Source organism: Hemitrygon akajei, chromosome 4, assembly GCF_048418815.1.
Source record: "Hemitrygon akajei chromosome 4, sHemAka1.3, whole genome shotgun sequence".
NCBI lineage: Eukaryota > Metazoa > Chordata > Chondrichthyes > Myliobatiformes > Dasyatidae > Hemitrygon > Hemitrygon akajei.
The window spans coordinates 42,201,262-42,226,298 of NC_133127.1; the positions used below are offsets into that span (position 1 = coordinate 42,201,262).

The 25,037-nt window shown below is 40.4% G+C and overlaps 1 protein-coding gene across 2 annotated transcripts in view; it reads right to left on the bottom strand.

Moving 5' to 3' along the window:
- Positions 1-25,037, bottom strand: part of grid2 (glutamate receptor, ionotropic, delta 2) — a 1,108,967-nt gene that overhangs the window by 30,235 nt on the left and 1,053,695 nt on the right. For both annotated transcript variants that reach the window (XM_073042457.1, XM_073042458.1), the window contains exon 14: positions 23,383-23,549. In XM_073042457.1, coding sequence (XP_072898558.1) covers positions 23,383-23,549 — 167 coding nt within the window. The remainder of the gene's footprint in view (positions 1-23,382; positions 23,550-25,037) is intronic.

The following is a 25,037-nucleotide window of genomic DNA, read 5'->3' on the forward strand; positions in this document are numbered from 1 at the left end:
TTTACCCCCTATATAGGCCATCAAGCCTCTTCATTTTTATGGTCAAACGTTCTGCTCTCTGGACCTGCCTGACTTTCAAAGATGGAGTGGGATCAGCATCAGAAGGGATGAAATGAGCATTATTGTCGAATTGCGGTGGACAGGAGCAGGGAGAGGCATTCAGCTTATCTATCTTATAACTAACTCACTCTGTACTTCATCTCTATCAATGCACCAAGGTTCCACATTTCTTCACAATATGCCCTGGCCCCAACTCTAACCTCTATAAGCATACCATTTAAAACACAGTTAGCCTGTCTCCTCTCCTCCTTATACTACCTTTCCCCCCCTCTATCTTTAAGTCCAAATGAGAGGTCTTGACCTGAAATGTTCACCATTGATTTCCCTTCACAGTTGCTGCCTGACCCCCCCCCCCCCACAACTCCTCCTGTAGTTTGCTTTTTTGCTCCTGTAGTCTCTTGTGTCTCCATACTTTTATGGGACATTTTGGTGCATAGATTTGTTGCTTTGCTACTTTTAATACAATTTGATAAAAATTTCCAAATAATTACTTAGAAGTAAAATCTTCCCAATGTCTGAGAGATTCCATATGATGATCTTTATTGTTTTTGTTTTGTTTCCATATATGTTGAAAATCATATTGATAAAACCTGTCTGTTTGCAAAGACAACTCAGAAGGCCAGGCAGTATCTACGGAAAAGAATAAACAGTCGATGTATCAGGCCGAGACCCTTCATCAGGACTCAGGTCTTGGCCCGAAATATTGACTGTAAACTCCTCTCCATAGATGCTGCCTGGCCTGCTGAGTTCCTCCAGCATTGTGTGTAAGTGTTGCTTTGGACTTCCAGCATCTGCAGATTTTCTCATTTTTGCTAAGGTTTCTCTTTATTTCCATAACGTGGGCATTTGAGGAGATTCAATTGTAAATCAGAGCCAGTTGTGCCCTTCTCAATTTGAAACGCCGGTTCTGAACAATGAAGAAGCAGGTGACTTATGTCTTGCTATGGTAAGATGAAGTAATATAGGTAGAAACTGATGTGGGCATAAATACCAACATTCTGAGGGGCCAAATTGCCTGTTTGTCTTGCTGCATCTATGTAGTAGTTGATAAGGTAATCCTCAATGTCCAAAAGAATTGCCCAATTCTCTCTGACTATAGATTGACATGAACAATGCATTATCACAGCTGCTTATATCCAATTGGTTCCTTAAGGTTGTTACAGCCAGGAATGGTAATGGGAACAAGCTCCACTACCTATTAAATGCTCCCAATGGCATGTGCCTCAAATAGTCCAGCCCCTGGCCTTCACGTGTGGCTTAGCTACTAAGCCCAGCGGAACTGTTGCTACTGACAGGAGGAAGGGCAAAGGTGGCACCTTAAAAACCAGTCACTTCGGGCAGATGGGCTCCTCAGCCATCTAGGAGAAGGAAAACTCTGATCTCAAACCTCCATTGCTTTGTGGCTCTACCCACTCAGGGGGAAGACTTCGGGAGTAAACCCCGAGCTTGCTCCTTGGGCTCCAAGCTTGCTCTCCATATTGTACTGCCCAGCCTTGTGTCTATAGACAGCAATATCCATGGTCAACTCTGACCTACGGAGGCCTTCACATATATATAATAACTTTATCAATATGATCGAGGCTGAGTAATAAATGTATTGGCAAAAAATGCTTCCTTGTGCCGGCATTATTATAGTCCAAGGAGATTTTGTATCTTAATGATAAAACCATCAACACAGAATCCAGCCAGAACAGAAATACTTGGTGTATTGTATATTTCAATTGTTTTTTAATTCTTTTTATATTACTTGCTATTTTTTTCTCTATTTCAGACTCAATTCTTTTACATGCAGATCGTCAATGATCTGGATTACTTGGCAAGCACTTTCTCAAGACATACTTGGTAAAGTTGGCTGCCAAAGTGAGTACAAAGATAAGAAGTCTATAATGTATGGCATTGTTTCCCAATAGAAAGACTGGTAACAATATAGATTTGTGCAAGTGTCTGCAGACAGGGTAAAGACTTTGAACAAGTATTCTGCAGAGCGTACCAAAGTATTCCAGATAAATCTGTGACTGAGCGCTGAATCCGAATAGATTCTTAATTAATAAAATTTCTTATTTGATGCGTAAATGCAGTCCTGACATGATGTTTCCTCACACAATTATGTCAGGCAGTATCTGTAGAGAGAATCTTTAGCCCTTTGTTGCCTTCATCTATCACCTCCCAATCTCTGTAGATATCCCCACTCTTGCCTCCCCCACCTGACTCCATCTGCCGATTAACCCCTCCATAACCTATTACTTGACAGCTCCTGCCTCACTTCTCTATGCTGGTGCTTTCCCTTGCACTCTTTCAGGCCAGTTGACTCAGATCGTCTCAACCTGAAATGCCGACTGGAGAATTTTCTCCACATATGGTGCCTGAGTTGTTGAGTTCCTCCAGTTCTTTTGTGCACACTCCAGGATTCCAACATCAGCAATCTCTTCTGTTGCTATATTGTTTTCTCAATTCTTTTTATTTTCATTGCTGGGTCAGGGCAAAGTAACTACTGCTATTGCCCATGTTGGGAACAACCCGGTACAAAAGGGCGGGATTTCTGAATAAAGGGTTGCCAACTGAAGACAAGATAAAAAGAAATCTCTTCTTGGCGAGCACTTTGTGTGAATCTCCTGAATTCTCCACTCCAGAGAGTTGAGGGAATTAAGTCATTGACTATATTCAAGGCCGAACAGTTATACTTTTGTAATATTAGGGAGGAGGCATGTGAAACGGAACTGAGGTTGGGATCTGTGCAGCCACAACTACTTGAATGGTGTAGCAGACTGAGGCAGCTACATAGTCTACTCAAAGAGTATAGAACATAGAAGAGTACGGTACAAGATCAGGCTCTTTAGCCCACTATGTCAGTGTTAACTGTGATGTCAGAGGAAACTAATCCCCTTTGCTTGCACATAGTCCATATCCCTGCTTTCCTTTCACGTTCATGTGCCTGTCTAGGAGCCTCCTAAACACCACTCTCATATCTACTTCTATCACCATCCCCTCATAATATTCCAGGTGCCGACCATTCCCTGTGTAAATCACTTGCCCTGCACAATATTCTAAATCTTTCCCACCCATAATATTTGACATTTCTACCCTGGGAATGAGATCCTGACTTCCTACTCTATCTGTGCCTCTCATAATTTTATAAACTCCTGTTCCTTTTGCTTATATTCTTAACAATCTCACTTCACATTGCTTTCAGTTTTTATTGCACTGATTTCACAGTCTTTTTCATTTACTGTCTTGTATGATTTGTTCTTTGTGTATTGTCTGCAGCTATGTATCGTGTGGTGCTGCTGCAAGCAGGTTTTTTCATTGTACCTGTGCAATGCACGTGACAAAAAACTCAACTTGACATGAACATACTCAAAATCAAAGGAGAGTCATCCAGTCTTAGAGCAGTACAGCAACAACACACGATCTTTGACCCGATAAGTCAATGCCAACCGTAGTCCCAATATTACTGTTTAAGCCCATTTCCCTCTTCAGATCTCTTTTAAATCTTTCCATGCAGACCGTAAATCTACACTAGGCAATAAGCTATTACCATCCACCATATTTATGCATCTCATAATTTTAAACGTTTAAGTCCACCCCTCATTCTCTTATGTTCCAAGAAATAAAGACTTAGCTTGGCCAACCTTTCTTTATAACACATGCCCTCCAGTCCTGGCAACATCTTTGTAAACATCCTTGTAACTAGCTCTTTCAAGCATTCTTTCTCATATCTGCATTGATTATTCTACATATTTCTTAAATTTGTGCCCTCTAATTACTGAGTTCCACAAAAGAAAGCAGTTTTTCTCTATACACTCATCAGCACCACTCTATCCACACTTCCAAAACCTTAAATACCTCTGATTTTTGCATTTAATTAACTCCATTATCATTTCATTAATAGTATTATGAAATTTTAAGAAGATTTATATTCTGTTAATGTAATCAATCCTAATGAATTTAAATCAACAAAGTGTATATGGTATGATTCAAAAATCTAATCGCAGTCCTGATAAATAGCCAGTTGGATCATACTTCTCTTTTATGGGATAAAATATTATGACATTACTTCTCATATTATAGCAGTGATTACACTTTAAAAGTACTTCATCGACTGCAAATGCTTTAGGATGTCCTGAGGTGGTGAAATGTGCCAACAGCAATGAACCTTTTTGTTTCATGAGGTCTTATCTGTAAAGTCAGGTATTAGACCATAAGACCATAAAATATAGGAGCAGAAGTGGGCCATTTGACCCACTGAGTCTGCTCTGCCATTCAATCCTGGGCTGATTCAATTCTTCCAGTCATCCCCACTCCCCTGCCTTCTCCCCATACCCTTTGATGCCCTGGCTAATCAAGAATCTATCTATCTCTGCCTTAAATGCACTCAATGACTTGGCCTCCACAGCCACTCATGGCAACAAATTCCACAGATTTACCACTCTCTGACTAAAGTAATTTCTCTACATCTCCGTTCTAAATGATGTCCTTCAATCCTGAAGTTGTGCCCTCTCATCCTAGACTCCCCCTACCCTGGGAAATAACTTTGCCATATCTAATCTGTTCAGTACTTTTAACATTTGGAATGTTTCTGTGAGGTCACCCCTCACTCTCCTGAACTCCAGGGAATACAGCCCAAGAGCTGCCAGACCTTCCTTATATGGTAACCCTTTCATTCCTGGAATCATTCTCGTGAATCTTCTCTGAACCCTCTCCAATGTCAGTATATCCTTTCTAAAATAAGGAGCCCAAAACTGCACACAGTACTCCAAGTGTGGTCTCACGAGTGCCTTATAGAGCCTCAACATCACATCTCTGCTCTTATATTCTATACCTCCAGAAATGAATGCCAACATTGCATTCACATTCTTCACCACTAACTCATCCTGGAGGGTAACCTTTAGGGTATTGTGCACAAGGACTCCCAGTCCCTTTGCATCTCTGCATTTTGAATTCTCTCCCCATCTAAATAATAGTCTGCCCGTTTATTTCTTCCACCAGAGTGCATGACCATACACTTTCCAACATTGTATTTCATTTGCCACTTCTTTGCCCATTCCCCTAAACTATCTAAGTCTCTCTGCGGGCTCCCTGTTTCCTCAACATCACCCGCTCTTCCACCTAAGTGTGAGGTGCTAAGGGGTGGGGGCAGAATTTTTAAAGTAATCTAGGAGAGCTTAGAAACATAGAAACATAGAAAACCTACAGCACAATACAGCAAACACGAGGAAATCTGCAGATGCTGGAAATTCAAGCAACACACACAAAATGCTGGTGGAACACGGCAGGTCAGGCAGCATCCATAGGAAGAAGTACAGTCAATGTTTCGGGCCGAGACCCTTCGTCAGGACAAGTCCTGATGAAAGGTCTTGGCTCGAAACGTCAACTGTACTGATGCACCATCAATAACTCTCGGAGACGTGAGGCGAGATATAGGTTTTTATTGGCTGGAAGAAAGAACAAGCAGCAATTGACCACCACACTACATCCTGGAGACTGAGGCCAGGGCTGTGCCTCCAATCGCCTTTATACGGGGGTCTGTGGGAGGAGCCACGGTCAGTGGGAGGAGCCACAGGAGCAGTCAGCAGGGGGGCGTGTCCAGACAGGTATATGTAGTTCACCACATGTACTTCTTCTTATAGATGCTGCCTGGCCTGCTGCGTTCCACCAGCATTTTGTGTGTGTAGCACAATACAGGCCCTTCAGCCCACAAAGCTGTGCCGAACATGTCCTGATCTTGGAACTACCTAAGTTTACCCATAGCCCTCTATTTTTTTAAGCTCCATGTATCCATCCAGGAATCTCCTAAAAGACACTATCGTATCCGCCTCCACCACCGTCACCATTCTACGCATTCACTACTCTCCGTGTAGAAAACTTACCCCTGACATCTCCTCTGTATCTATTTCCAAGCACCTTAAAACTATGCCCTCTCATGCTAGCCACTTCTGACCTGGGAAAAAGCCTCTGACTATCCACACGATTAATGCCTCTCATTATCTTGTACACCTCTGTCAGGTCACCTCTCATCCTCTGTTGCTCCAAGAAGAAAAGGTCAAGTTCACTCAACCTATTCTCATAAGGCATGATCCCCAATCCAGGCAACATCCTTGTAAATCTCCTCTGTACCCTTTTTATGGTTTTTGAACTACTACAGGGTTAATTGTGCTAGAGAAGGGTATGCAGTGGACTTCAGTAAGTCCTTTAACAAAGTTGCATATGAAAGGCTGGTCCAAAAGAACTCACAGATTCAGGGCAATTTGATAAAGTGAAACCAAAATTATCTTGGTTGAGGAAGTCAGAACTGATACTGGGGACTAAGATATAATTATCTTTGGAGAACTGGCATCAGTTTCATTAACCATCAAGTAACAGGTTGTTAATGAATCTATGACCATTTTTGACTGGATACAGAGGTGAATATTTCTCTGTTTGCTTGGGACTTTGCTGCTACTGACAAGATGAAAATGGCAGCAACCAATACTAAAGAGGGTGAGGTTATATCAGTATTTGAACATTATTATATTATTACATCATCCAGTACCCTATTGTAGTTTGGGATGGGGCTATCCCAAGAGAACTGAAACTGCAATTTAATGCAACAGACCCCCTCCCAAATACATTTAGGAGCGATTTAGTAGGGGTGATACCTCAATCGCTCCATGGTTCGGAATCCAATCCTGATCTCTGGTGCTATCTATGTGGTGTTTGCATGTTCTTCTCAAGACTGCATGGCTTTATTCCTGGTGATTCAGTTTCCTTCCTTATCACAGCTTGATGGGTTTGACCATTTATATTCCCCAGGAGAGGAGGGGAGCAGCAGAATTGGGGAGGGGGTGGGTTGATGGATATAGACTGAGAATAAATTGGGATTGCTATAGGTTTAGTGCAAATGGGTGCTCAATGGTCAGTATGGACTCGAAGTACAGAAGGACCTGGCTCCATGCTGCATGAGTCTGATTCGATATAAATCTCCATCAGCTAGAAGGTCAAAAAAAGCAGATGCATAGCAATGCCATTATTTGCCACTTCCCATCATCAGAATCAGAATCAGACTTTAATCGCCAAGTACCTATGCACATACAAGGAATTTACTTCCGGCAGATGTTGTCTCTCTGCTCATAACAATAATAATGATAGAGATAAATGAAAATATAAATTATACATACAGGTAGTGCAATCCAAGTAATAGTTAGCCGACAGTTAACCGGCAGTTAACTGTTCAGCAAAGTGACCGCAGTAGGGAAAAAACTTCTCCAGTGCCTATTAGTCTTAGTCTGGAGGGATCTGAAGCACCTACCAGATGGAAGCAGCCTCCTTTTAGCCATGGCAACACAGATTAGGTGGTGAAGAAGGTGTTTGGCACGCATGCTTTCATCGGTCAGAATATTGAGCACAGGAGTGTGGATATTACACTACGACTGTACAAGACATTGGTGCGACCATACTTGGAGTCTTGTGTGTAGTTAATGGTCACTCAGCTGCTGGAAAGGGTGCAGAAAAAGATTCACACCGATGTTACAAGAACTGGAGGGCTTTAGTTTTAAGGAGAGACTGGATGGATTGGGATATTTTTCCTTGGTTGAGCTGTGGCCTATGAAGGTATATGAAATCATGAGTGGGAAAAATAAGGTAAATAGTCACAGTACTTTCCCCAGGGTAGCAGAGCTTAAAACTAGAGGGTACAGTTTTAAGGTGTGAGGAAAAGTAGTTAAAAGGGACCTGAGGGGAAACTGTTTTCACACTGTGGTGGAGTGCATATGGAATGAACTGCGAGAGGAGGTGGTCAAGTGTATTAATTTACAATATTTAAGAGTCTTTTGAATAGGTACATGGATAGAAAAGCTTTAGAGGGATATTGAAGTAGCTCGGATAGACAGCTTGATTGGCATGGCTAAGTTGGGCTAAAGGGTCTATTTCCATGCTGTATAATTCTATGACTTTATGGCTCTTTGCCTTCTCTATCCCCACAATCCCATACACAACATGGCATTGACACCTTTTACTTTTCCAAGACTAGAAATTGAAGCTGTATCTAGTTAGAGAATGTTATAGATTAAGGAAGGTTAACCAGAGTACATGGAAAAGGCTGTGAACTAACACTTCAGAAGTAATTAATTGCCTGTGAAACCAATGGAACTTCCCAAGGTTGTGGAAGGCAACTTCAAAAAGGAAGCTTGCTGTTCTTTTCCCTCTGGAGGTGTGATCTTTGCCACACTGTTGTCATCTGCCAATATTGGTTACCTGGCAACAAAACTAATTATCCAAAATGATTGAGGAAGGCAAGATATCCTGAAGAGCTGTGGACAGATTGATTGGCCACTGTAATCTTCCCTTGGTCGAGCCAAGAGGCACATCGGGGTACTGATGGGTAGGTGAGAGAGGATAAAGGACAGAGAAACAAGGAAAGTGGGGACTAGCACTGATGGGAGTTTGCATGGACCTTCCAAATGGCACCTTCTACATTGTAGTAAACTAGGAGGGTAAAATATCAAACAGTTAAAAAACTGTTGTTTGACTGACTTGGGGAGAGAGAGGAATCTAATATTAGTTTTCTCTCCATCTAGAAATTCTGTACATTTTTTATTATAATTCTAGCTCTCCCAAGTGTCTGTTGAAGCATATTGCTTTGCCAGTGCTGTTATAAATGTATAATGGCAAACTCTATGGGTAATGTAAAATGTTCTCTAAATGCTTTCTGTGTAAGCACAATACCTAACACTTTCATCAAAGCGATGTGAGATAACAAAGGAGAAGGAAATATGGTAATGAATGCAAGACTTTGCTCAAACTGGACGTAAATTTCAGTCTGGGTCAGAATATACCTGATGAACACACAAAATATCCAGATACTGAAGATTTCATTCTCAGTAGGGAAGTACTGATAATTGGGCCTAACATTGGATCTGCTTCTGAAATTCAGTGGAAATAAGATGCACAGATGATTGTATCCAGTGTTTAATGCTGCCAGTAAGACACAGACTTCTAGGAAACCCAAACATTTCCTTTATCCAAAATATTAAACAGAAGTTCTCTTGCACTGATGGTGGGGGTACTAAAGAAGGCATGCAGGTGGAATTATGAAAATCAGTTGCAATTCATCACATTCATCAACAGATCCCTGCTGCAACCCAGACCTCACCCTATCAAAGTTATCACCTTTGTCCTATCTACCGCCTCACTCTCTCTGCACCTAAAAAGTAAGATGTTTTCTTTCTTTGCAAGTTCTGAAGAAGGGCCATTGACCAGAAATATTGTCTCTTTCTCTTTTTACAGATGCTACCTAACAAAATCAGTGTTTTCAGCACTTTCTGTTTCAAATTCAGATTTGAAGCATCGGCAGTGTTTGAATTTTGAACCCTTCACAGAGACCCAGCCAATAATTATTCCATAATCAACATTACTTAAACCAGTGCAACATGCACAAGATGCTGGAGGAACTCAGGATTTAGGCCCGAAACATTGACTGTACAGTACTTTTTTCCAAAGATGCTGCCTGGCCTGCTGAGTTGCTCTAGCATTTTATGTGTGTTGCTTGGATTTCCAGCATCTGCAGATTTTCTCTTGTTTGTTATTTACTTAAACGAGTGATGATCAAAGAAAAAATATATTACAGGAGCTGGACGTCTAACAGAAAATGCTGAACAGATAAATGACCTTCAACCTAAACAATTCATATTGATTCTCTTTTCACAAAAGCTGTTGGACCAGCTGAGTGTTTCTAGCAATTTCCGCTTCGGTTTCATTTAAACTGATTATCTAGATAGTTACGTCATATATCAGTCATCTATAAATATGCTGCTGATACAATTATTGTTGGTAAAATCTCGGATGGTGATGAGGAGGTGTAGAGCAGCTGGTTGAATGATGACATGACAACAGCCTTGCACTCAATGTCGGTAACATTAGGGAATTGATTGTGGAGAACACACACCAGTCCTCACTGAGGGGTCAGCCGTGGAAAGGGTGAGCCCATGAGCATCTACATCACAGAGGACCTATCCTCAGCCCAACATATTTATGCAATCATGAAGAAGGCATGCCAGCTCCTGTACTTCAGGAGGAGCTTGGGAAGATTTGTTATGTCGCCAAAGACTCTAGCAAATTTCCACAGATGTATTGTGGAGAGCATTCTGATTGGTTGCATCACTGCCTGGCATGGAGGCTCCAATACACCAGAACCAACAAAAGCTGCACACAGTTGTAAACTCAGCCAGCTTCTTCATGGGCACTAGTCTTTCACACCTTTTAAAGGCCGTGCGGTAACAAGGCCACGTCCTTTATTAAGGACACTCACTATCCAGGACATTCTATTTACTCATTACTACCACCAGGAGGAAACACAAGAGGCTAAGGATGCACACTCAATGCTTTGGGCACAGCTTCTTCTCCTCTGCCATCAGATTTCTGACCAGTTCATGAACCATGAACACTAACTCATTATTTTGTTCTTCTTTTACACTATTGATTTGTTTTTATATATTTCTTACTGTAACTTACAGTATTTTTAATGTATTGCACTGTATAACTGAACAAAACAACATATTTCACAACATTTGTCAGTAATAATCATCCTAGTAGGTCAAATATGATGGCAGAATATAGTATTAATGGTAAGACTCTTGGCAGTGTGGAGGATCAGAGGGATCTTGGGGTCCGAGTCCATAGGATGCTCAAAGCAGCTGTGCAGGTTGACTCTGTGGCTAAGAAGGAATACGGTGTATTGGCCTTCATTAATCGTGGAATTGAAGTTTGGAGCTGAGAGGTAATGTTGCAGCTATATAGGACCCTAGTCAGACCCCACTTGGAGTACTGTGCTCAGTTCTGGTCGCCTCACTACAGGAAGGATGTGGAAGCCATAGAAAGGGTGCAGAGGAGACTTACAAGGATGTTGCCTGGATTAGGGAGCATGCCTTATGAAAACAGGTTGAGTGAATTCAGCCTTTTCTCCTTGGAGCGAAGGAGGATGAAAGGTGACCTGATAGAGGTGTATAACATGATGAGAGGCATTGATTGTGTGGATAGACAGAGGCTTTTTCCCAGGGCTGAAATGGTTGCCACAAGAGGACACAGGTTTAAGGTTCTGGTGAGTAGGTACAGAGGAGATGTCAGGGGTAAGTTTTTTATGCAGAGAGTGGTGAGTGCGTGGAATGGGCTGCCAGCAACGGTGGTGGAGGCGGATACGATAGGGACTTTTAGGAGACTCCTGGATGGATACGTGGAGCTTAAAAAATTAGAGGGCTATGGGTAAACCTAGGTAGTTCCAAGATCAAGACATGTTCGGCACAACTTTGTGGGCCGAAGGGCCTGTATTGTGCTGTAGGTTTTCTATGTTTTCTGTTTCTATAGTTCTCATCCTGATTCTGAGTTCATGGAAGTTTTTTGTGTTGAGAAGGATGACTGCTTTTCTAACATATTGACAAAACCAGAAGTACTTAATGGATTGTAATATTGTTGTAGTATTCTGATCCCAGGAAAGATGCTTTAAAAATAAAATCTTTATTTTATTTACAGAAGGCCAATTTACAGAATGCATTAGAGTCTGCAGTGAACTGCAGCAACTTCTACCAGTAACAGCGGGATTAATCCCCAGCAAAACACAAGTGAGTAGAAAACATTTGGAAAATATATCACACTCCTAAAAGTAATCCCAGTCACTTTCACTAGTTCAATGTTCAGGAAGAACTATAAAATTACCTCCTTTTGGCTTAGGAGTGACAATGTGGCCATGAAGATTTTCCATTTGAATTTGTATCAGTTAATGGTCTTCTGGCACATCAAGCAAGTTTTCTTTCTAAAATACTATCTCCTGCAACAAACTACTTTAAATATGTTTTCATTTTTAAATGCCTGCTGACAAAGTTGTTGGCTTCTACCAAAGCAGATTTTAATAAATTTAGCATCACTTAATGGATTTCAGCAGACCTCAGATGTTAGGTGAACTCTTGCAATTGAGGGCAATCAAACATTTGTGCTCTTCACTTGTCTAAATGTAGAGTGGAACATTTCAATTATGCTGCAAGGGGTTGGTAACAAATAGCTTCCATTCCAGCATTGCCATGGTAACCTTCTCATCCGGAGTTCTGAATGGACAATAGGACAATTCCTATTGCAGAAGCAGTGGCTAATCCATTGCAGCAGCAGACAATCTACTGAAGATGGATGAATTAATTTGTCTAACATAAATGATAATGAATTGAATGATAGGGAACAGAGAAACAGGATGGAATGTGGAACAGATGCTGCTGTGTGTTGTAGCGGTGATGCTGGAGATTAGTTTGCCATGTAGAGTGTATCAAGACCAAATATAATTGTGTCAGACAGTGAAAGCTAGAAATAACCTTAACAAAAAAGATTACAACAATTAAAGGATAAGAAAACTGATATAAATATGTCGGAATCCCCAAGCTGGATGACTTGAACAAACGCAAAGGAATTGGAGACACTCAGTAATCATGCAGAATATGGACAGAAATGGACAGTCGATGTTTTGGGTCAAGATCCTTAATTGGGAAAGGAAAGGATAAAAAGATAGTTACTCTAAAAGGTGGGGGAAAGGGTGGAGCCAGTGGGATAAGGAGAAAAAGAGCTGGGGGGTGGTTGATGGTGGTTATTGGAAATTGAAGAAATTGATATTCATTTTGTTGGGTTACAGACTACTAAAGTAAAATATGAACATCAGTTCTTATAATCAGTGCTCAGCCTTAGCACAGCAGTGGAGAAGACTATGGACAGACATTTTGGTGTGGGAAAAGGAAGTGGAGGTAAAATAGCTGGGTACTGGGTGATTTGAGTTGTTGTGGTGAAAAGATCAAAGGTGCTTGACAAAGCAATCCCTTCAATCTGCATTGGGTCTCATCAAGGTAACAGAGGCTGCTCCAGGAGTACTCGATGCAATAAATGACATGTGAAGGCCCGCCTCACCAGGAAGGACTGTTTAGGTCTCTGAATGGTAATAACGGAGAAAATGAATGGGCTGGATGATTTGATGCATCTTCCACGAATATGCAAAATTAAAAAAAATAGAAACAGAAACAGGTCATTCATCCCCTCATAGTTACTCCACTATATTGAAAGCAACTTTGGGTCCTGATTCTAAAGAGAGATATGGAGAAGGTCCAGAAGAGTTTCACAAGTATAATCCTGGGAATGAAAGGCTTAATGTTTAACGAACATTAGGTGTCTCTAGGCCTGTACTCAATGGAGTTCAGAAGGATGAATGATTATTTCATTGAAAGGCTTAGATGGATTGGCCGTAGAGAGGACGTCTCCATTAGTTGGCAAGTCTAGAACTCAGGGTTAGAGGGATACTCAGGATAGAGGGATATCCTTTCAGAACTGAAATGAGGAGGAATTTCTTCAGCTAGAGGGTGGTAAATCTGTGGAATTCATTGTCACTGAAGGTTATGGAGATCAAGTCATTGGATGTAATTAAGCCAATGATTGATAGATTTTTAATTGGTAACAGGGAGAAGGTGGGAGAATGGAGTGAAGAAAAAATCAGCCATGATTGAATGGTGGTGCAAACTCGATGAACTGACTGGCCTAACTCTGGCCCTATACTTTGTGGCCTTATTTATGGAGATTGCAGATGACCTTGTGTGAGTTACACTTTCCTGAAAGAACCCAATACCCTTCAACTCCCTTAAGATTCAAAATCTAGTGATCTCTGAGTCTTTGGAGTAGAACCATAATCATTTATACCTGCATGAATAAATGACCATAGTAAATCTATAACATTCTAAAGTAATACCTGTACTGAGACAATTTACTGTCTACGCTTCTTGAAGGTGACTTTAAGAGCTATCATGATTCCATTGTTCAGGTCCCTCTAGTGGTTGGTTGACGGCACCAAAATGAATTGGCTTTTCAGACACACACTGAGCAACAACTGGCAGTGCTCAGTAACTGAACTGTGAGCAGTGTTCATGTGTTTGTTTCTGCACAGCACCTTTATCCAGTGTTTCTGGAAAGTAAATATCCAAATATCCACCTGCTTTGGTGAAGTTCATTGAGAGACAGCTGTTAACAGGGGAAAGATCTCTGAACAGAACCAGGAGTAGAGGTAAAAGAAGTGGCTGGGTTGGCTGGAGCTTCTCTCCCTGAAGCACAGAAGGGTGAGGGTGAGCATAATGACGTTTATAAAGCCATGAGAGGAAGAGATAAAGTGAATGGTAACCGTCTTCTCCCCACATATGGGGAGTCTAAAACTAGAGACTATTGGCTTATGGAAATAGGGGAACAATTTAAAGACAACATAAAGGGCAATTTTTTTCACACAGAAGGTTGCGGGTACATGGAATTATCTGCAGAGGAAGTGGTAAAGTATATAATTACAATGTTTAAAAAACATTTTGGACAGGTTAATGAATAGAAAAGGTTTAGAGGGATATGAACCATATGTAGGCAAAGTGGGACTAGTTCAGTTGGGCAACTTGGTTGGCATTGACTTCTTTGGTCAAAGGGCCTGTTTCTGTATTGTATAGCTCCATGGCTCTAATATACCCATTAAAAGGTTTATGTTCTCATGACTCTTGAATATCTCAAATTACAGTATAAAACTTTGGTGAGAACTGCAAGCAAACTCTGCAAACTCCCTATTATAAATTGACATTAATTACCAAAAGTAAGTCCATATGAAGGGTTCGTGCCAAAACATCAACTATTTATTCCCCTCCATAGATGCTAGCTGACTTACTGAGTTCCGTCAACTTTATATATGTGTTATCCAAGAGTGAGTTGCTCTTGGTACTGAGTTCTCCCAGAAAATCCCCCTGCGTATTAAAGTGCAAAATTGTCCAACTCAATAAAATACCCACTCATTGTACCTCTCACAAAAACAAAACAGAGGATAAATCAAAATCATTTCACAAACGAAGGAAAGAAAATTACATTCTAAATCTTAATGAAACCTTGTCACATTCGAAACACTGTAATGCTTTGCTGTTAACTTAAAGAAATAGAATGCACTACTCAGTAATTTAAAAATTCCATGCGCATTAATTATGTTGAAGGTGTGCAATGAACACTGTTCAATTAATAATAGTAATGGCATCTTGTCAAAACACCACAAGTATTATTTAATTATGGAACTGTTAAATTCAGAATCAATTTGCCATGACATTAGTTTTCAAAATGGCTGATCTCCTATGACAATATACCCAGTAACTAAATGCTATATTTAGTGCTAATGCTAACCTCATATTTGTGACAGTATTCAGGCGGAAGTAAAAGATACATATATTATTTATTCTTCCTTGGACTAAATTGTTTCTGCCAGTCATGTTGTTAATTTGAAGGTGGATGAGTTGGCTGACTAATCTTGACCACGAACTATCCAAATTTATTCAATTTTAGTCAAGTCGCTTTTTATTGTTATTTTGACCATAAACTGCTGGTACAGTACACAGTAAAAACGAAACAACGTTCCTCCAGGACCATGGTGTTACATGAGACAACACAAAACTGCACTAGACTGTGTGAGACACTAGACTATGTAGAACAACAGAAAAACTAGACTGGTCTACAGACCTACACAAAGTGCACAAAACAGTGCAGCGCAGTATAATTAATTAATTAATTAATAATAAACAAGACAATGGGCACAGTAGAGGACAAATTTCAGTATAATAATAAATGATGTAGATGTCAGTCTGGACTCTGAATATTGAGGAGTCTGATGGCTTGGGGGAAGAAACCGTTGCACAGTCTGAGAGCCCGAGTCGTGAGAGCCCGAGTGCTTCAGTACCTTTTCCCAGATGGCAGAAGGGAGAAGAGTTTGTATGAGGGGTGTGTGGGGTCCTTCACAATGCTGTTAGCTTTGCGGGTGCAGCATGTGGTGTAAATGTCTGTAATAGCGGGTAGGGAGACCCCGATGATCTTCTCAGCTGACCTCACTATCCACTGCAGGGTCTTGCGATCCGAGATGGTGCAATTCCCAAACCAGGCAGTGATGCAGCTGCTCAGGATGCTCTCGATACATCCTCTGTAGAATGTGGTGAGAATGGGGGGGGGGGGGGGGGTGGGAGATAGACTTTTCTTGGCCTTTCAATTCAAGTTCCTTGGCAGGTAATTCAATTGTAACTGAGACTGGAGTTTCCATTGGCTTTTCCAAGGTCTAAGCAAGACCTGTGGATGGTCTACAGTGACTGACCTTCACCGTGGGCTCCTGGTTGGCAATGTCTTGATTTCTTCAATTATCTTCTTTCATTTCTGATCACTCCATGGCTTCTCTCTGCCTCCAGAGGCACAGTGTTTTAAGATATTTATGTTCCTCCAATTCTGAGTTTCTTTTGAGTTACGTGGCTCTGTACTTGATGTTGGGTTCAAGCCCAGAGCCATAGATTTGAGCACAGATTTGTCAACAGTCCTCCAAATGAACACGCAGTATATTTCTCTCAAATGGAAGTTGGACTGAGGCCCTACTCTTTCTTTCAGGTGGACAGGAGTGGTGAGATCTCTTATATCCAATCTCTTACATTACTTTCATTTCTAACTCTATTTCGGAATATTACAGCTGACTGGGAGGTTGTTGCCTGCAAATTGCCTGCTATGTTTCTGACAATACAATAGTGAACATGGGGTAGAAGAAGTGTTTTATTAAATACACAGTGCCTTGCTCCGACAGAAACATGAACAATACTAATAAATGAATCTTTTCTTTCTCTTCCTTCCCAATTTTCAGAATTTCATCATCAATACCTTTGGTCTGAGTTCTTAATCCTCCACTTTAACTCTTCCCTGCTCTATGCCTCTCTCTGCTGCAACAAACATTGTAACCTGCTTCTTTGCCAATGCCTTTTGATAACCAGCCATACTGACCTAACACATAAACCAATTCAATTTCCCTGATAATGCTCTGATGATGTGCCTTTGGCTGCTTCAATATATTGAAGGAACATGGCTTCTTGTTTCTCTTATTTTGTAGCTGGCCCTGTCCTGCACACCACACCCACACTTTCCCTCCTGAGAATCCTGTGAGTTATCTTTTTGTTGGTGGATAACTAGGATCTCTCCATGTAGTGACTTTTATGTTGAACACAGGTAATGGAGTAAAGGTACGGGATAACATTGGAATGCAATAGCAAACAAGTGGTGCAGCTGTTATGCATGAATTTGATGAGAATCTGCCCAGACACCTTGATCCAGTATGTTTCTCCTAACCCAAGGAAAGATACACTGATGGCTACACATAATTTATTAAATTGATTGCTGAGTTAAGCAGGCTGCTTTCAGGTTGAAATATGTTACTAAAATTACCCTATGGATTTTATCCTCCACACTACAACTTATATAGTATGAACTCATGCATTGATATGTATCTAATATTAGCCTACCTTCTGGAATTTATTAAACTTTATCAGAAACACTTAATTTTATATAATATTAAGTTATGCTCTGTTTATATTCTGAAAGTCTTAATTCTACCTCTTTGTGTTATTACATTATTGCCACTTTAGCATTTCTATTTGTAATACTTCTGTGGACACAGCTCAGCATGTCATGGAAACCAGCCTTCCCTCCATAGATTCTGTCTACACTTCTCACGACTTCAGTAAAGTAGCCAACCAAATCAAAGATCCCACCCCAGACATTTATTCTTCTCCTCACTCCCATTGGACAGAAGACAAAGGCTCAAGGACAACTTTTATTTTGCTGTTTTAGGACTATTGAATTATCCCCTAGTATAATATGGTGGACTCTTGACTTCACAATCTACCATATTGTGGTCCTTGCAGCTTATTCTCTGCCTGCACTCTACTTTCTCTGTGACTAACACTTCATTCTGTATTCGCCTATTGTTTTCTCTTGTACCACCACAAAGCAATGAAATGATCCTAATGCAAAACAAAGGTTTTCACTCTACCTGGGTACGTGTGACAATGATGACCCAATTCAACAGTTTATTTCACATTGCACTGTGATTTCTTACACCATTCTGTTACTTTGGGCTTGCTCCTGCATTTATTGTTGTACTTATTATTGTCAGGCATACTCGTTACTCTTTGAGCTTCAGATGAGCAAGTAATTTCATTGCACTCTAGTGTGAAAAACTCCGAGTGACATTCACCTGCGTGCTGGAGATAATTTCACATCAGTTTACACCCATTGGCTTTAGAAGCATGGTAGACGATGCTGGAGCATACAGGCACAACCCAGTTGGGTGCCACTGTAGCAGTTGGCTCAATGCTGTTACAGCTATTCAGGGTTCAAATCCAGTGACATTCTGTAAGGTGTTTCTGTACATCCTCCCCATGGAATGCATGGATTGACCTGGGTTTACTGGTTTCTTCCCACAGTTCAATGATGTGCTGGCTAGACTAATGGGTCATTGTAAATTGTCCTGTAATCAGGTTGGTGTTAATCGGGATTGTGGGGTTGCTGGGGCTGGAAGGGCCTACTCCACGTGGCATGGCTAACTAACTAACTAACTAAATAAATAAAAAGTACATTTAAACAGTCATGGACATGGTTCAAACAAAACTTGTGGCCTTGGGAACTGTGAAGCATAATCATCACATCCTTTTCTATTGTGGTACCCTTAAAAGTCCTTGTGAGTGTAGGATGAGAAATTCCACACCTATTTATATCACTTCCTTGATAAGTGGGAAGCTTCAATTTTCATGACAAACAAAAAAAAAATGAGTTAGTGAAAACTCCCTCAATAAAATGCTGCTTGCTTTGTAAGGTGTAAGTGGCCAGGGCTATGTTTATCAATCAATTCAGAGATCAGTGAGGGGTCGATATACAGCATCTGATAGTTTCCTGTGTTGCGTTGTGAATATAGAAAATGTGTCAGCTAAAATATTGGCACTGTCAACTGATGGGGTCAATCAACCTTCCCTTGAGGACTGTTAGGAAATGATAAATTGTGCTTGATTTCTATCACAACGTGTGCATTTGGTAGTGCTTTTGTTGTTGATCTGACTTCTGAGGCTTTATGTTGAAATTGCTTGGAGGTTAATCCAGTGGCAATGGTATAGTAAAGTAAGAGAAATTATGAAACATTTCAAATCTGAGTACTGTTAAGTCATCATATCCAGTTGCATTTCCTGTGCTCCCCTTCTGGCTTCAGGATTTCAGCAACAGCTCTGATCTGCCTTTCACAGCTCTCTCTCTTTCTCTGTCCTCATAGACCTGCCCCTGGCCCTTTCCCCTCCGTCCTATCCATTTCTCCTCCAGCCCCCACCCCCAACCATTCTTGTAATTTAAAACAAGCATTTTCTCACTTGCCTTAGTTTTGATGACTTGTCTTAGACTGAAATGTTAACCCTGATTCTCTCTATGAAGATGCTGCCTGACCCATTGAGTGTTTCCAGCATTTACTGTTTGTGTTTCAGATTGCTCAATTTGCAATTCTATGATTTTCATTTTCAAAATCTTCCTGAGAAACTCAATACTTGGTGTCTCTGTCAGGGATGATGATCGATTATTACCGATGCCACTTCAAATCACACACATATCACGGACAGAATGCTGGCCGCACACACTGAAACTCTCAGTGAATTGTCTCAACTCCTGAAGCCATTGGTTAAAACCAGGTAGTAACAATAAAATTTTGATTAGTTGTCAACCTTTATACTCTTTCAGTATCTTTATATTTAGGTTGCTTTATTGTTAAATACACCAGAGTGAAATTAAATTGTTTGCATGAAATCACAGAAAACATGGTTATAATAAATACAATAAATATAACAATAAGCACAAAATAACAGTTTGGTGCAAAGGTTACAGTGCAAAAAGAAATGCTACAGTAATAATAACAAGATAACTGAGAAAGGTAGATTAAGTCCGAGAACCTGATATCATCACTGTGAAGTGGGTGTCATGAGTGATTCTGAAGTCTGAGAGCATTGTGTTGTTTTTTTTAAAGTTCATAGGTCAGATAATTAGGTATATTTAAGATGTAGATAGATTAATATTTGAAAGATCATTCTGGGCAGTTGGCACAGAAGAGGAGTTGAAGCCAGTACAGATCAACTGTTATCATATTGAATAGTCGGGCAAGCTGGAGGGGCCTCACATCTGACTTCTGCTCCTATTTTCTTGCATTCTTGTATTCTGTATTCTACATGACAGGGCAGTTGGCTTCAACTCACCAAATTTTGTTGATGCACAACAGAAAACAACTTTTTTTGATGCTTTATGGCTTAGTATGGCAACTGCTCTACCTAACATCGCAAGAAACTGCAGAGAGTTGTGGACACAGCTATAGGAATAAGCACAGTCGACGTTTGGGGCTGGGACCCTTCGTCAGGACTAACTGAAAGGAAAGATAGTAAGAGATTTGAAAGTGGGAGGGGGAGGGGGAGATCCGAAAGAGACAAGCCTCCCTTCCATGGACAGCGTCCACACTTCTCACTGTCTTGATAAAGCAGCTAATATAATCAAAGACTCTACACATCCCAGACAATCTTTCTTCCTCTCCCATAATAAAAGCTCATGCCACCAAGCTTGAAGAGAGCTTCTATCTCACTTTATAAAATTATTGAATGGTCCCCTAGTACAATAAGATGGACAATCTACAATCTACTTTGTCATGGCCTTGGACTTTACTGACTGCTGTCACTGCAACTTTCTCTGTAACTGTAACATATACTGTATTCTCCATTTTCTTACTTCTTTCCCTTGTACTATCTTAGTGCATTGATGTGATGAAATGATTTGCATGGATGGCATGCAAAATAAAGGTTTTCACTGTTCCTTGGTACATGTGGTATTTATTAATAAACCAATTACCATTGACCAACAGTAGGTTCGGACATGACATTGAAAGGTATCGTGGGCTTGATGCACAGACTGGTCCACACCAGCTCCCACTGTTCGCACACAATAGAAGCAGGGTTCCTGTTCATTTTCCGAGAGATCTGAACCAGGAGCACTCAAGATGAACGCCTGTTCATAAAGAGTCAGCATCTATCACACTGATGTGGCCAGTTTGGCTCATTTTCAATTCTGTGCAAAATTGATTGCAAAAGGAAAGCACCATACCAAGAAAGGAAGACGGATTGCCTCTGCTGAACTGTGACAGTCAGCAAGAACCAAGTGCAATGGCATAGAGATACATCCTATCCTGTAGCAGGTATTCTCTGATTAATCTCAGCTGCCCCTGCAGAACAATTACCGGGCCTCATGCTGGGAGATGCTGAAGTCTCGGTCTCTGAGTTAATACAAAACATTGTAGTCTCTACAAATATCCTGTGGGCATATCACAGGATCTGCTTGGTTGTGGACATTAAATGTGTGGAAGCCAGTGTGGGTCGAAACTTTGCAAAATTTGGCCATAGTTTTTATAAAGATTGAGACTGCTAAACTTTCTTGCCTCTTTGTAATTCCTTTCTGCTGCTGTGCTCTGAATGCACTATGTATGTCATTTTGCCATTTAAACTCTTGAGGTAGCCTCCAAGGCGCTATTACGTTAGATGGAAGGATTTGTGCAATTCTGCAGCAATATAATAGAACAGTCCTGTGCCTGGCACTGACAGTAAAGGAAGGAAAGGAGTTTTCATAGAACCTACTGAGTCTTTGCGCCATTGGATCTTGTGTAGCCAATGGTGTGTTTTCAAAAGGTGCAAATTAAAAGAAATGGGGCAAATGATGGAGTGAAAAACTCCCTAAAAGATTGCTGCAATAAATAACCTAATTGTCTGCTTTGTTATTTTGATTGAAAAATAAATACTGATTTGGTTACGGGGAGAACTCCTCTATCTCTTGTGTCAAAAGATTACACTACATAAACCTGATTGAGCAGAAGGCAGCTCAATTTAATATTTTATCCTGAGGCAGCATTCCTGACAGTGCCGTACACCACTCCAGTAACAATCTTTATTAATTCTTCAGAGTGGAAACCGACTCCACAATGTATGGACTCAGAGGAAAAATCCAATCACTGTGCAATTAGCATGATTTGATGCTAGTCTTTATCTCTGATGCTTCACAAATGCACATAGAGTGTGCTTTCTGAGGAATATAATTTCCCTACTTCTCATACAAAGGACCATAAGCTTAGGAGGCACTTGGGAGGATTCCAGGGTGCAAAATATATTATCAAACCATTAACTTGACCTCTTCTCTTATTGCCATTTCAGTATTTATTTTTGCATTACCGCAACTTGCACTATTCCTTTGTTTATGTGTCAATCATTGCATTTATTATCACATTGAGAATCATTGCATTTAGTATACAGTTTACTCTGTGATCAAGAAATTTCATTGCACACTGGTGCATATGACAATAAACTGAAGTCTGGAAATAGGATTTTCACATATGACCTTGGTTAACTTGACTTAGATTGTGCTGTTGAGTGAGTGAGTGTGTGTGTGTGTGTGTGAGTGTGTGTGTGTGTGTGTGTGTGTGTGTGTGTGTGTGTGTGTGTGTGTGTGTGTGTGTGTGTGTGTGTGTGTGTGTGTGTGTAAACTACCCAAGTTTCCCAGTAGAGGGCAGCACTATAATGACAACATAAACCAAAAAAAACAGCTTTTGGTGTTTAACATCCAAGCTGATTGTTGGTATACGTGAGCTTTTCCTGACTACCTGTTGTCACAGAATGTACTCCAGGACGCGAGTGAGTCAAATTCTACAGACTGTTAAAATTGATCAGCTCAGTTTTATATGGGTGCCTGCTGTAAATTCAGCGGATCTCAATGTGATAAATCACCTTGCAAAGAAAACCATGTTTCATATAACTAACTGTTTTTCCAATGAAATGTCATATTGAGGCTCAGAGTATTCTGTCACATGAATATCAAAGAGAGAAGAAAAAGAAGAGAATGAAGAAGAACAGAAAGAAGAGGAGGATGAAGAGGAAAAAGAGAAAGAGGAAGAGGAGGAAGAAGAGTAGTTTGATTTTTGAAAGTATAGGTTGCTGATCCGCGTATTTTGTCTCAAAACATCTCAGGACCAGTTTGGAAACAAACAATATGCTTCTATGTAGAGATTCTGTTACAAAACACTCCCATTGCTTTCGCCTCATCTTCGTCTGCTTGATTCACATTTCCACTAATCCCAAAGAATTTCCATCTCCTCATCCACAGACAAATGCTGGCAACAATTTGGGTGTAGATCCACAGATTAGATAAGAGTTGCAACATAAAAGTACAAATATAACTTCAATGAAGAGCAAATTGCATGCTTTTTTGCATCAGTATATCAAATGTTACTTCTGTAAAATATACTGTGGAGAATTGGGAATGGCATGCTTTGTATCAGAAGTATATAGCTTAGCCTGTGGAATGTTTGTTAGTCTGTTTGATACAACTTTTATATAGCAGCTTTAGTGTTTCAGAGACCAAGGTTAAATGTACAGGCTGGGTTTCGCTCAGTCTGTGCAGTCTTACCTTTGGGAAAAGATATCTCTGTAAGGACTGCCATGTTGGAGGGCGATCCCGTATCCTCGGTCTGCCAGAGCATTGCCGACAGTGAACAAAGAACAGTCAGGGCTGTTTAGGGCGATGTATTCCAACACTGCCACGTCCCACACAAAAGCATAGTTGCCAGCTTTCACCTGCAAGTGAGAAATTAGATTTTAGTCAAACCCCGTGCAGTTTAATCTGGTTGTTGTCTGATTAAAAACCTAGGCTGCCACAACCAGGACTTTCCAAGGCACAGTATTCCCCTTCAGATGCATGTGAAACATCACATAAAATTATTCAAATGGGTCTTCTAGGGCCAATATTTTTATCTTCCTTTTACCATCTCTGAAACTGAATACGTAGTTACTGTATTATTACCTCATAGGGGTATATAAGAGGCATCGATAAGGTAGGGTGCAATTGTCAAATCCTGGTGGGCATAGTTTTAAGGTGATAGGGATAACGTTTAAAGGAGATTTATGAGGCAAGTTTTTTACATGGAGTGTGATTGGTGCCTGCAAAATGCTGCTAAAGGAGTTGGTGAAAATAACTACAGTAGCATCGTTTAAGGGTCATTCAGATAGGCACATGAACAGATGGAGAATGGGGGGATTTAGATGATATGCAGGCAAATGTGTATTGGCGTTGTGGTTTGCACAAATATTGTGGACCTGCTTTTGTGCTGTACTGTTCTATGTTCAATGACACCACCATTTGTGGAACCTCACTATGTTGCAACATTACATCAGTGATTACATTTAAAGTACTTAATTGGATTTACAGCACAATGGAATATCCTGAAAGGGAATGTAAGAATTTATTTAAATTGAAGTCCTTCTTTCCATTCCTCTTGATATTACTTTTTGAGCAAACACTTAAATAGAAGGATAAGTTTTTCTTTGATTCCCATTAAAGGTTATGTCAGGCTGGCTTTCCTTGTGAGCTTGTCATTTAAGAATCAAATTATACAACATATTCCAAGACAGGTTATTTGGTATTGATGCTCCAAAACCACAAAATAGTGGCATTAAACTTCATGGAATTAGGTAAAGAGTAACAGGGGAATTGTTGCCAGTGGGAAGATTAGTAGTCAGAGGCTAAACATCGAAATGCAAGATAAAGAGGGGTTATTATTAAGTGAGCTATTCAGGTTTGAAAAGCAAAACCAGAAAGAGTAGTGAAAGAAAACTCAAAAGTAATTTTCAGAGGGGAGTTGGACAAATACTTAAGAAACTAAACACTTTCAAGTAGGACAGAGAAAAAGTGCGGTATGTGGGATAAATTGGGTAGCTCTTCTGAAATGCTAGAATGGGGATACTCTTCTGTTCACTATAAACATTTAAACAGTTTTGATTTATACAGTGCCTTTAGTAGAAAAAAGGAAATCTCCAAGTTGCTTTACAAAGGTAACAAGGACTACAGTGGGAAATGTGAACGAAGATGCTGCATTAGCTGCCCATTCACCTGCTGCTACTACTGATCATCAATGACATCTGTTCACATCAATCTTAAGGTCATAGTTGACAGTTACCACTGCTGCCCACTAACATAAGGAAACAAACTTGATGATCATTCAATTGAAGTTTCTATTTCAAATGCTGCAGATGCAGTATAAATTGATCCTGAGGGAGAATTAAGAA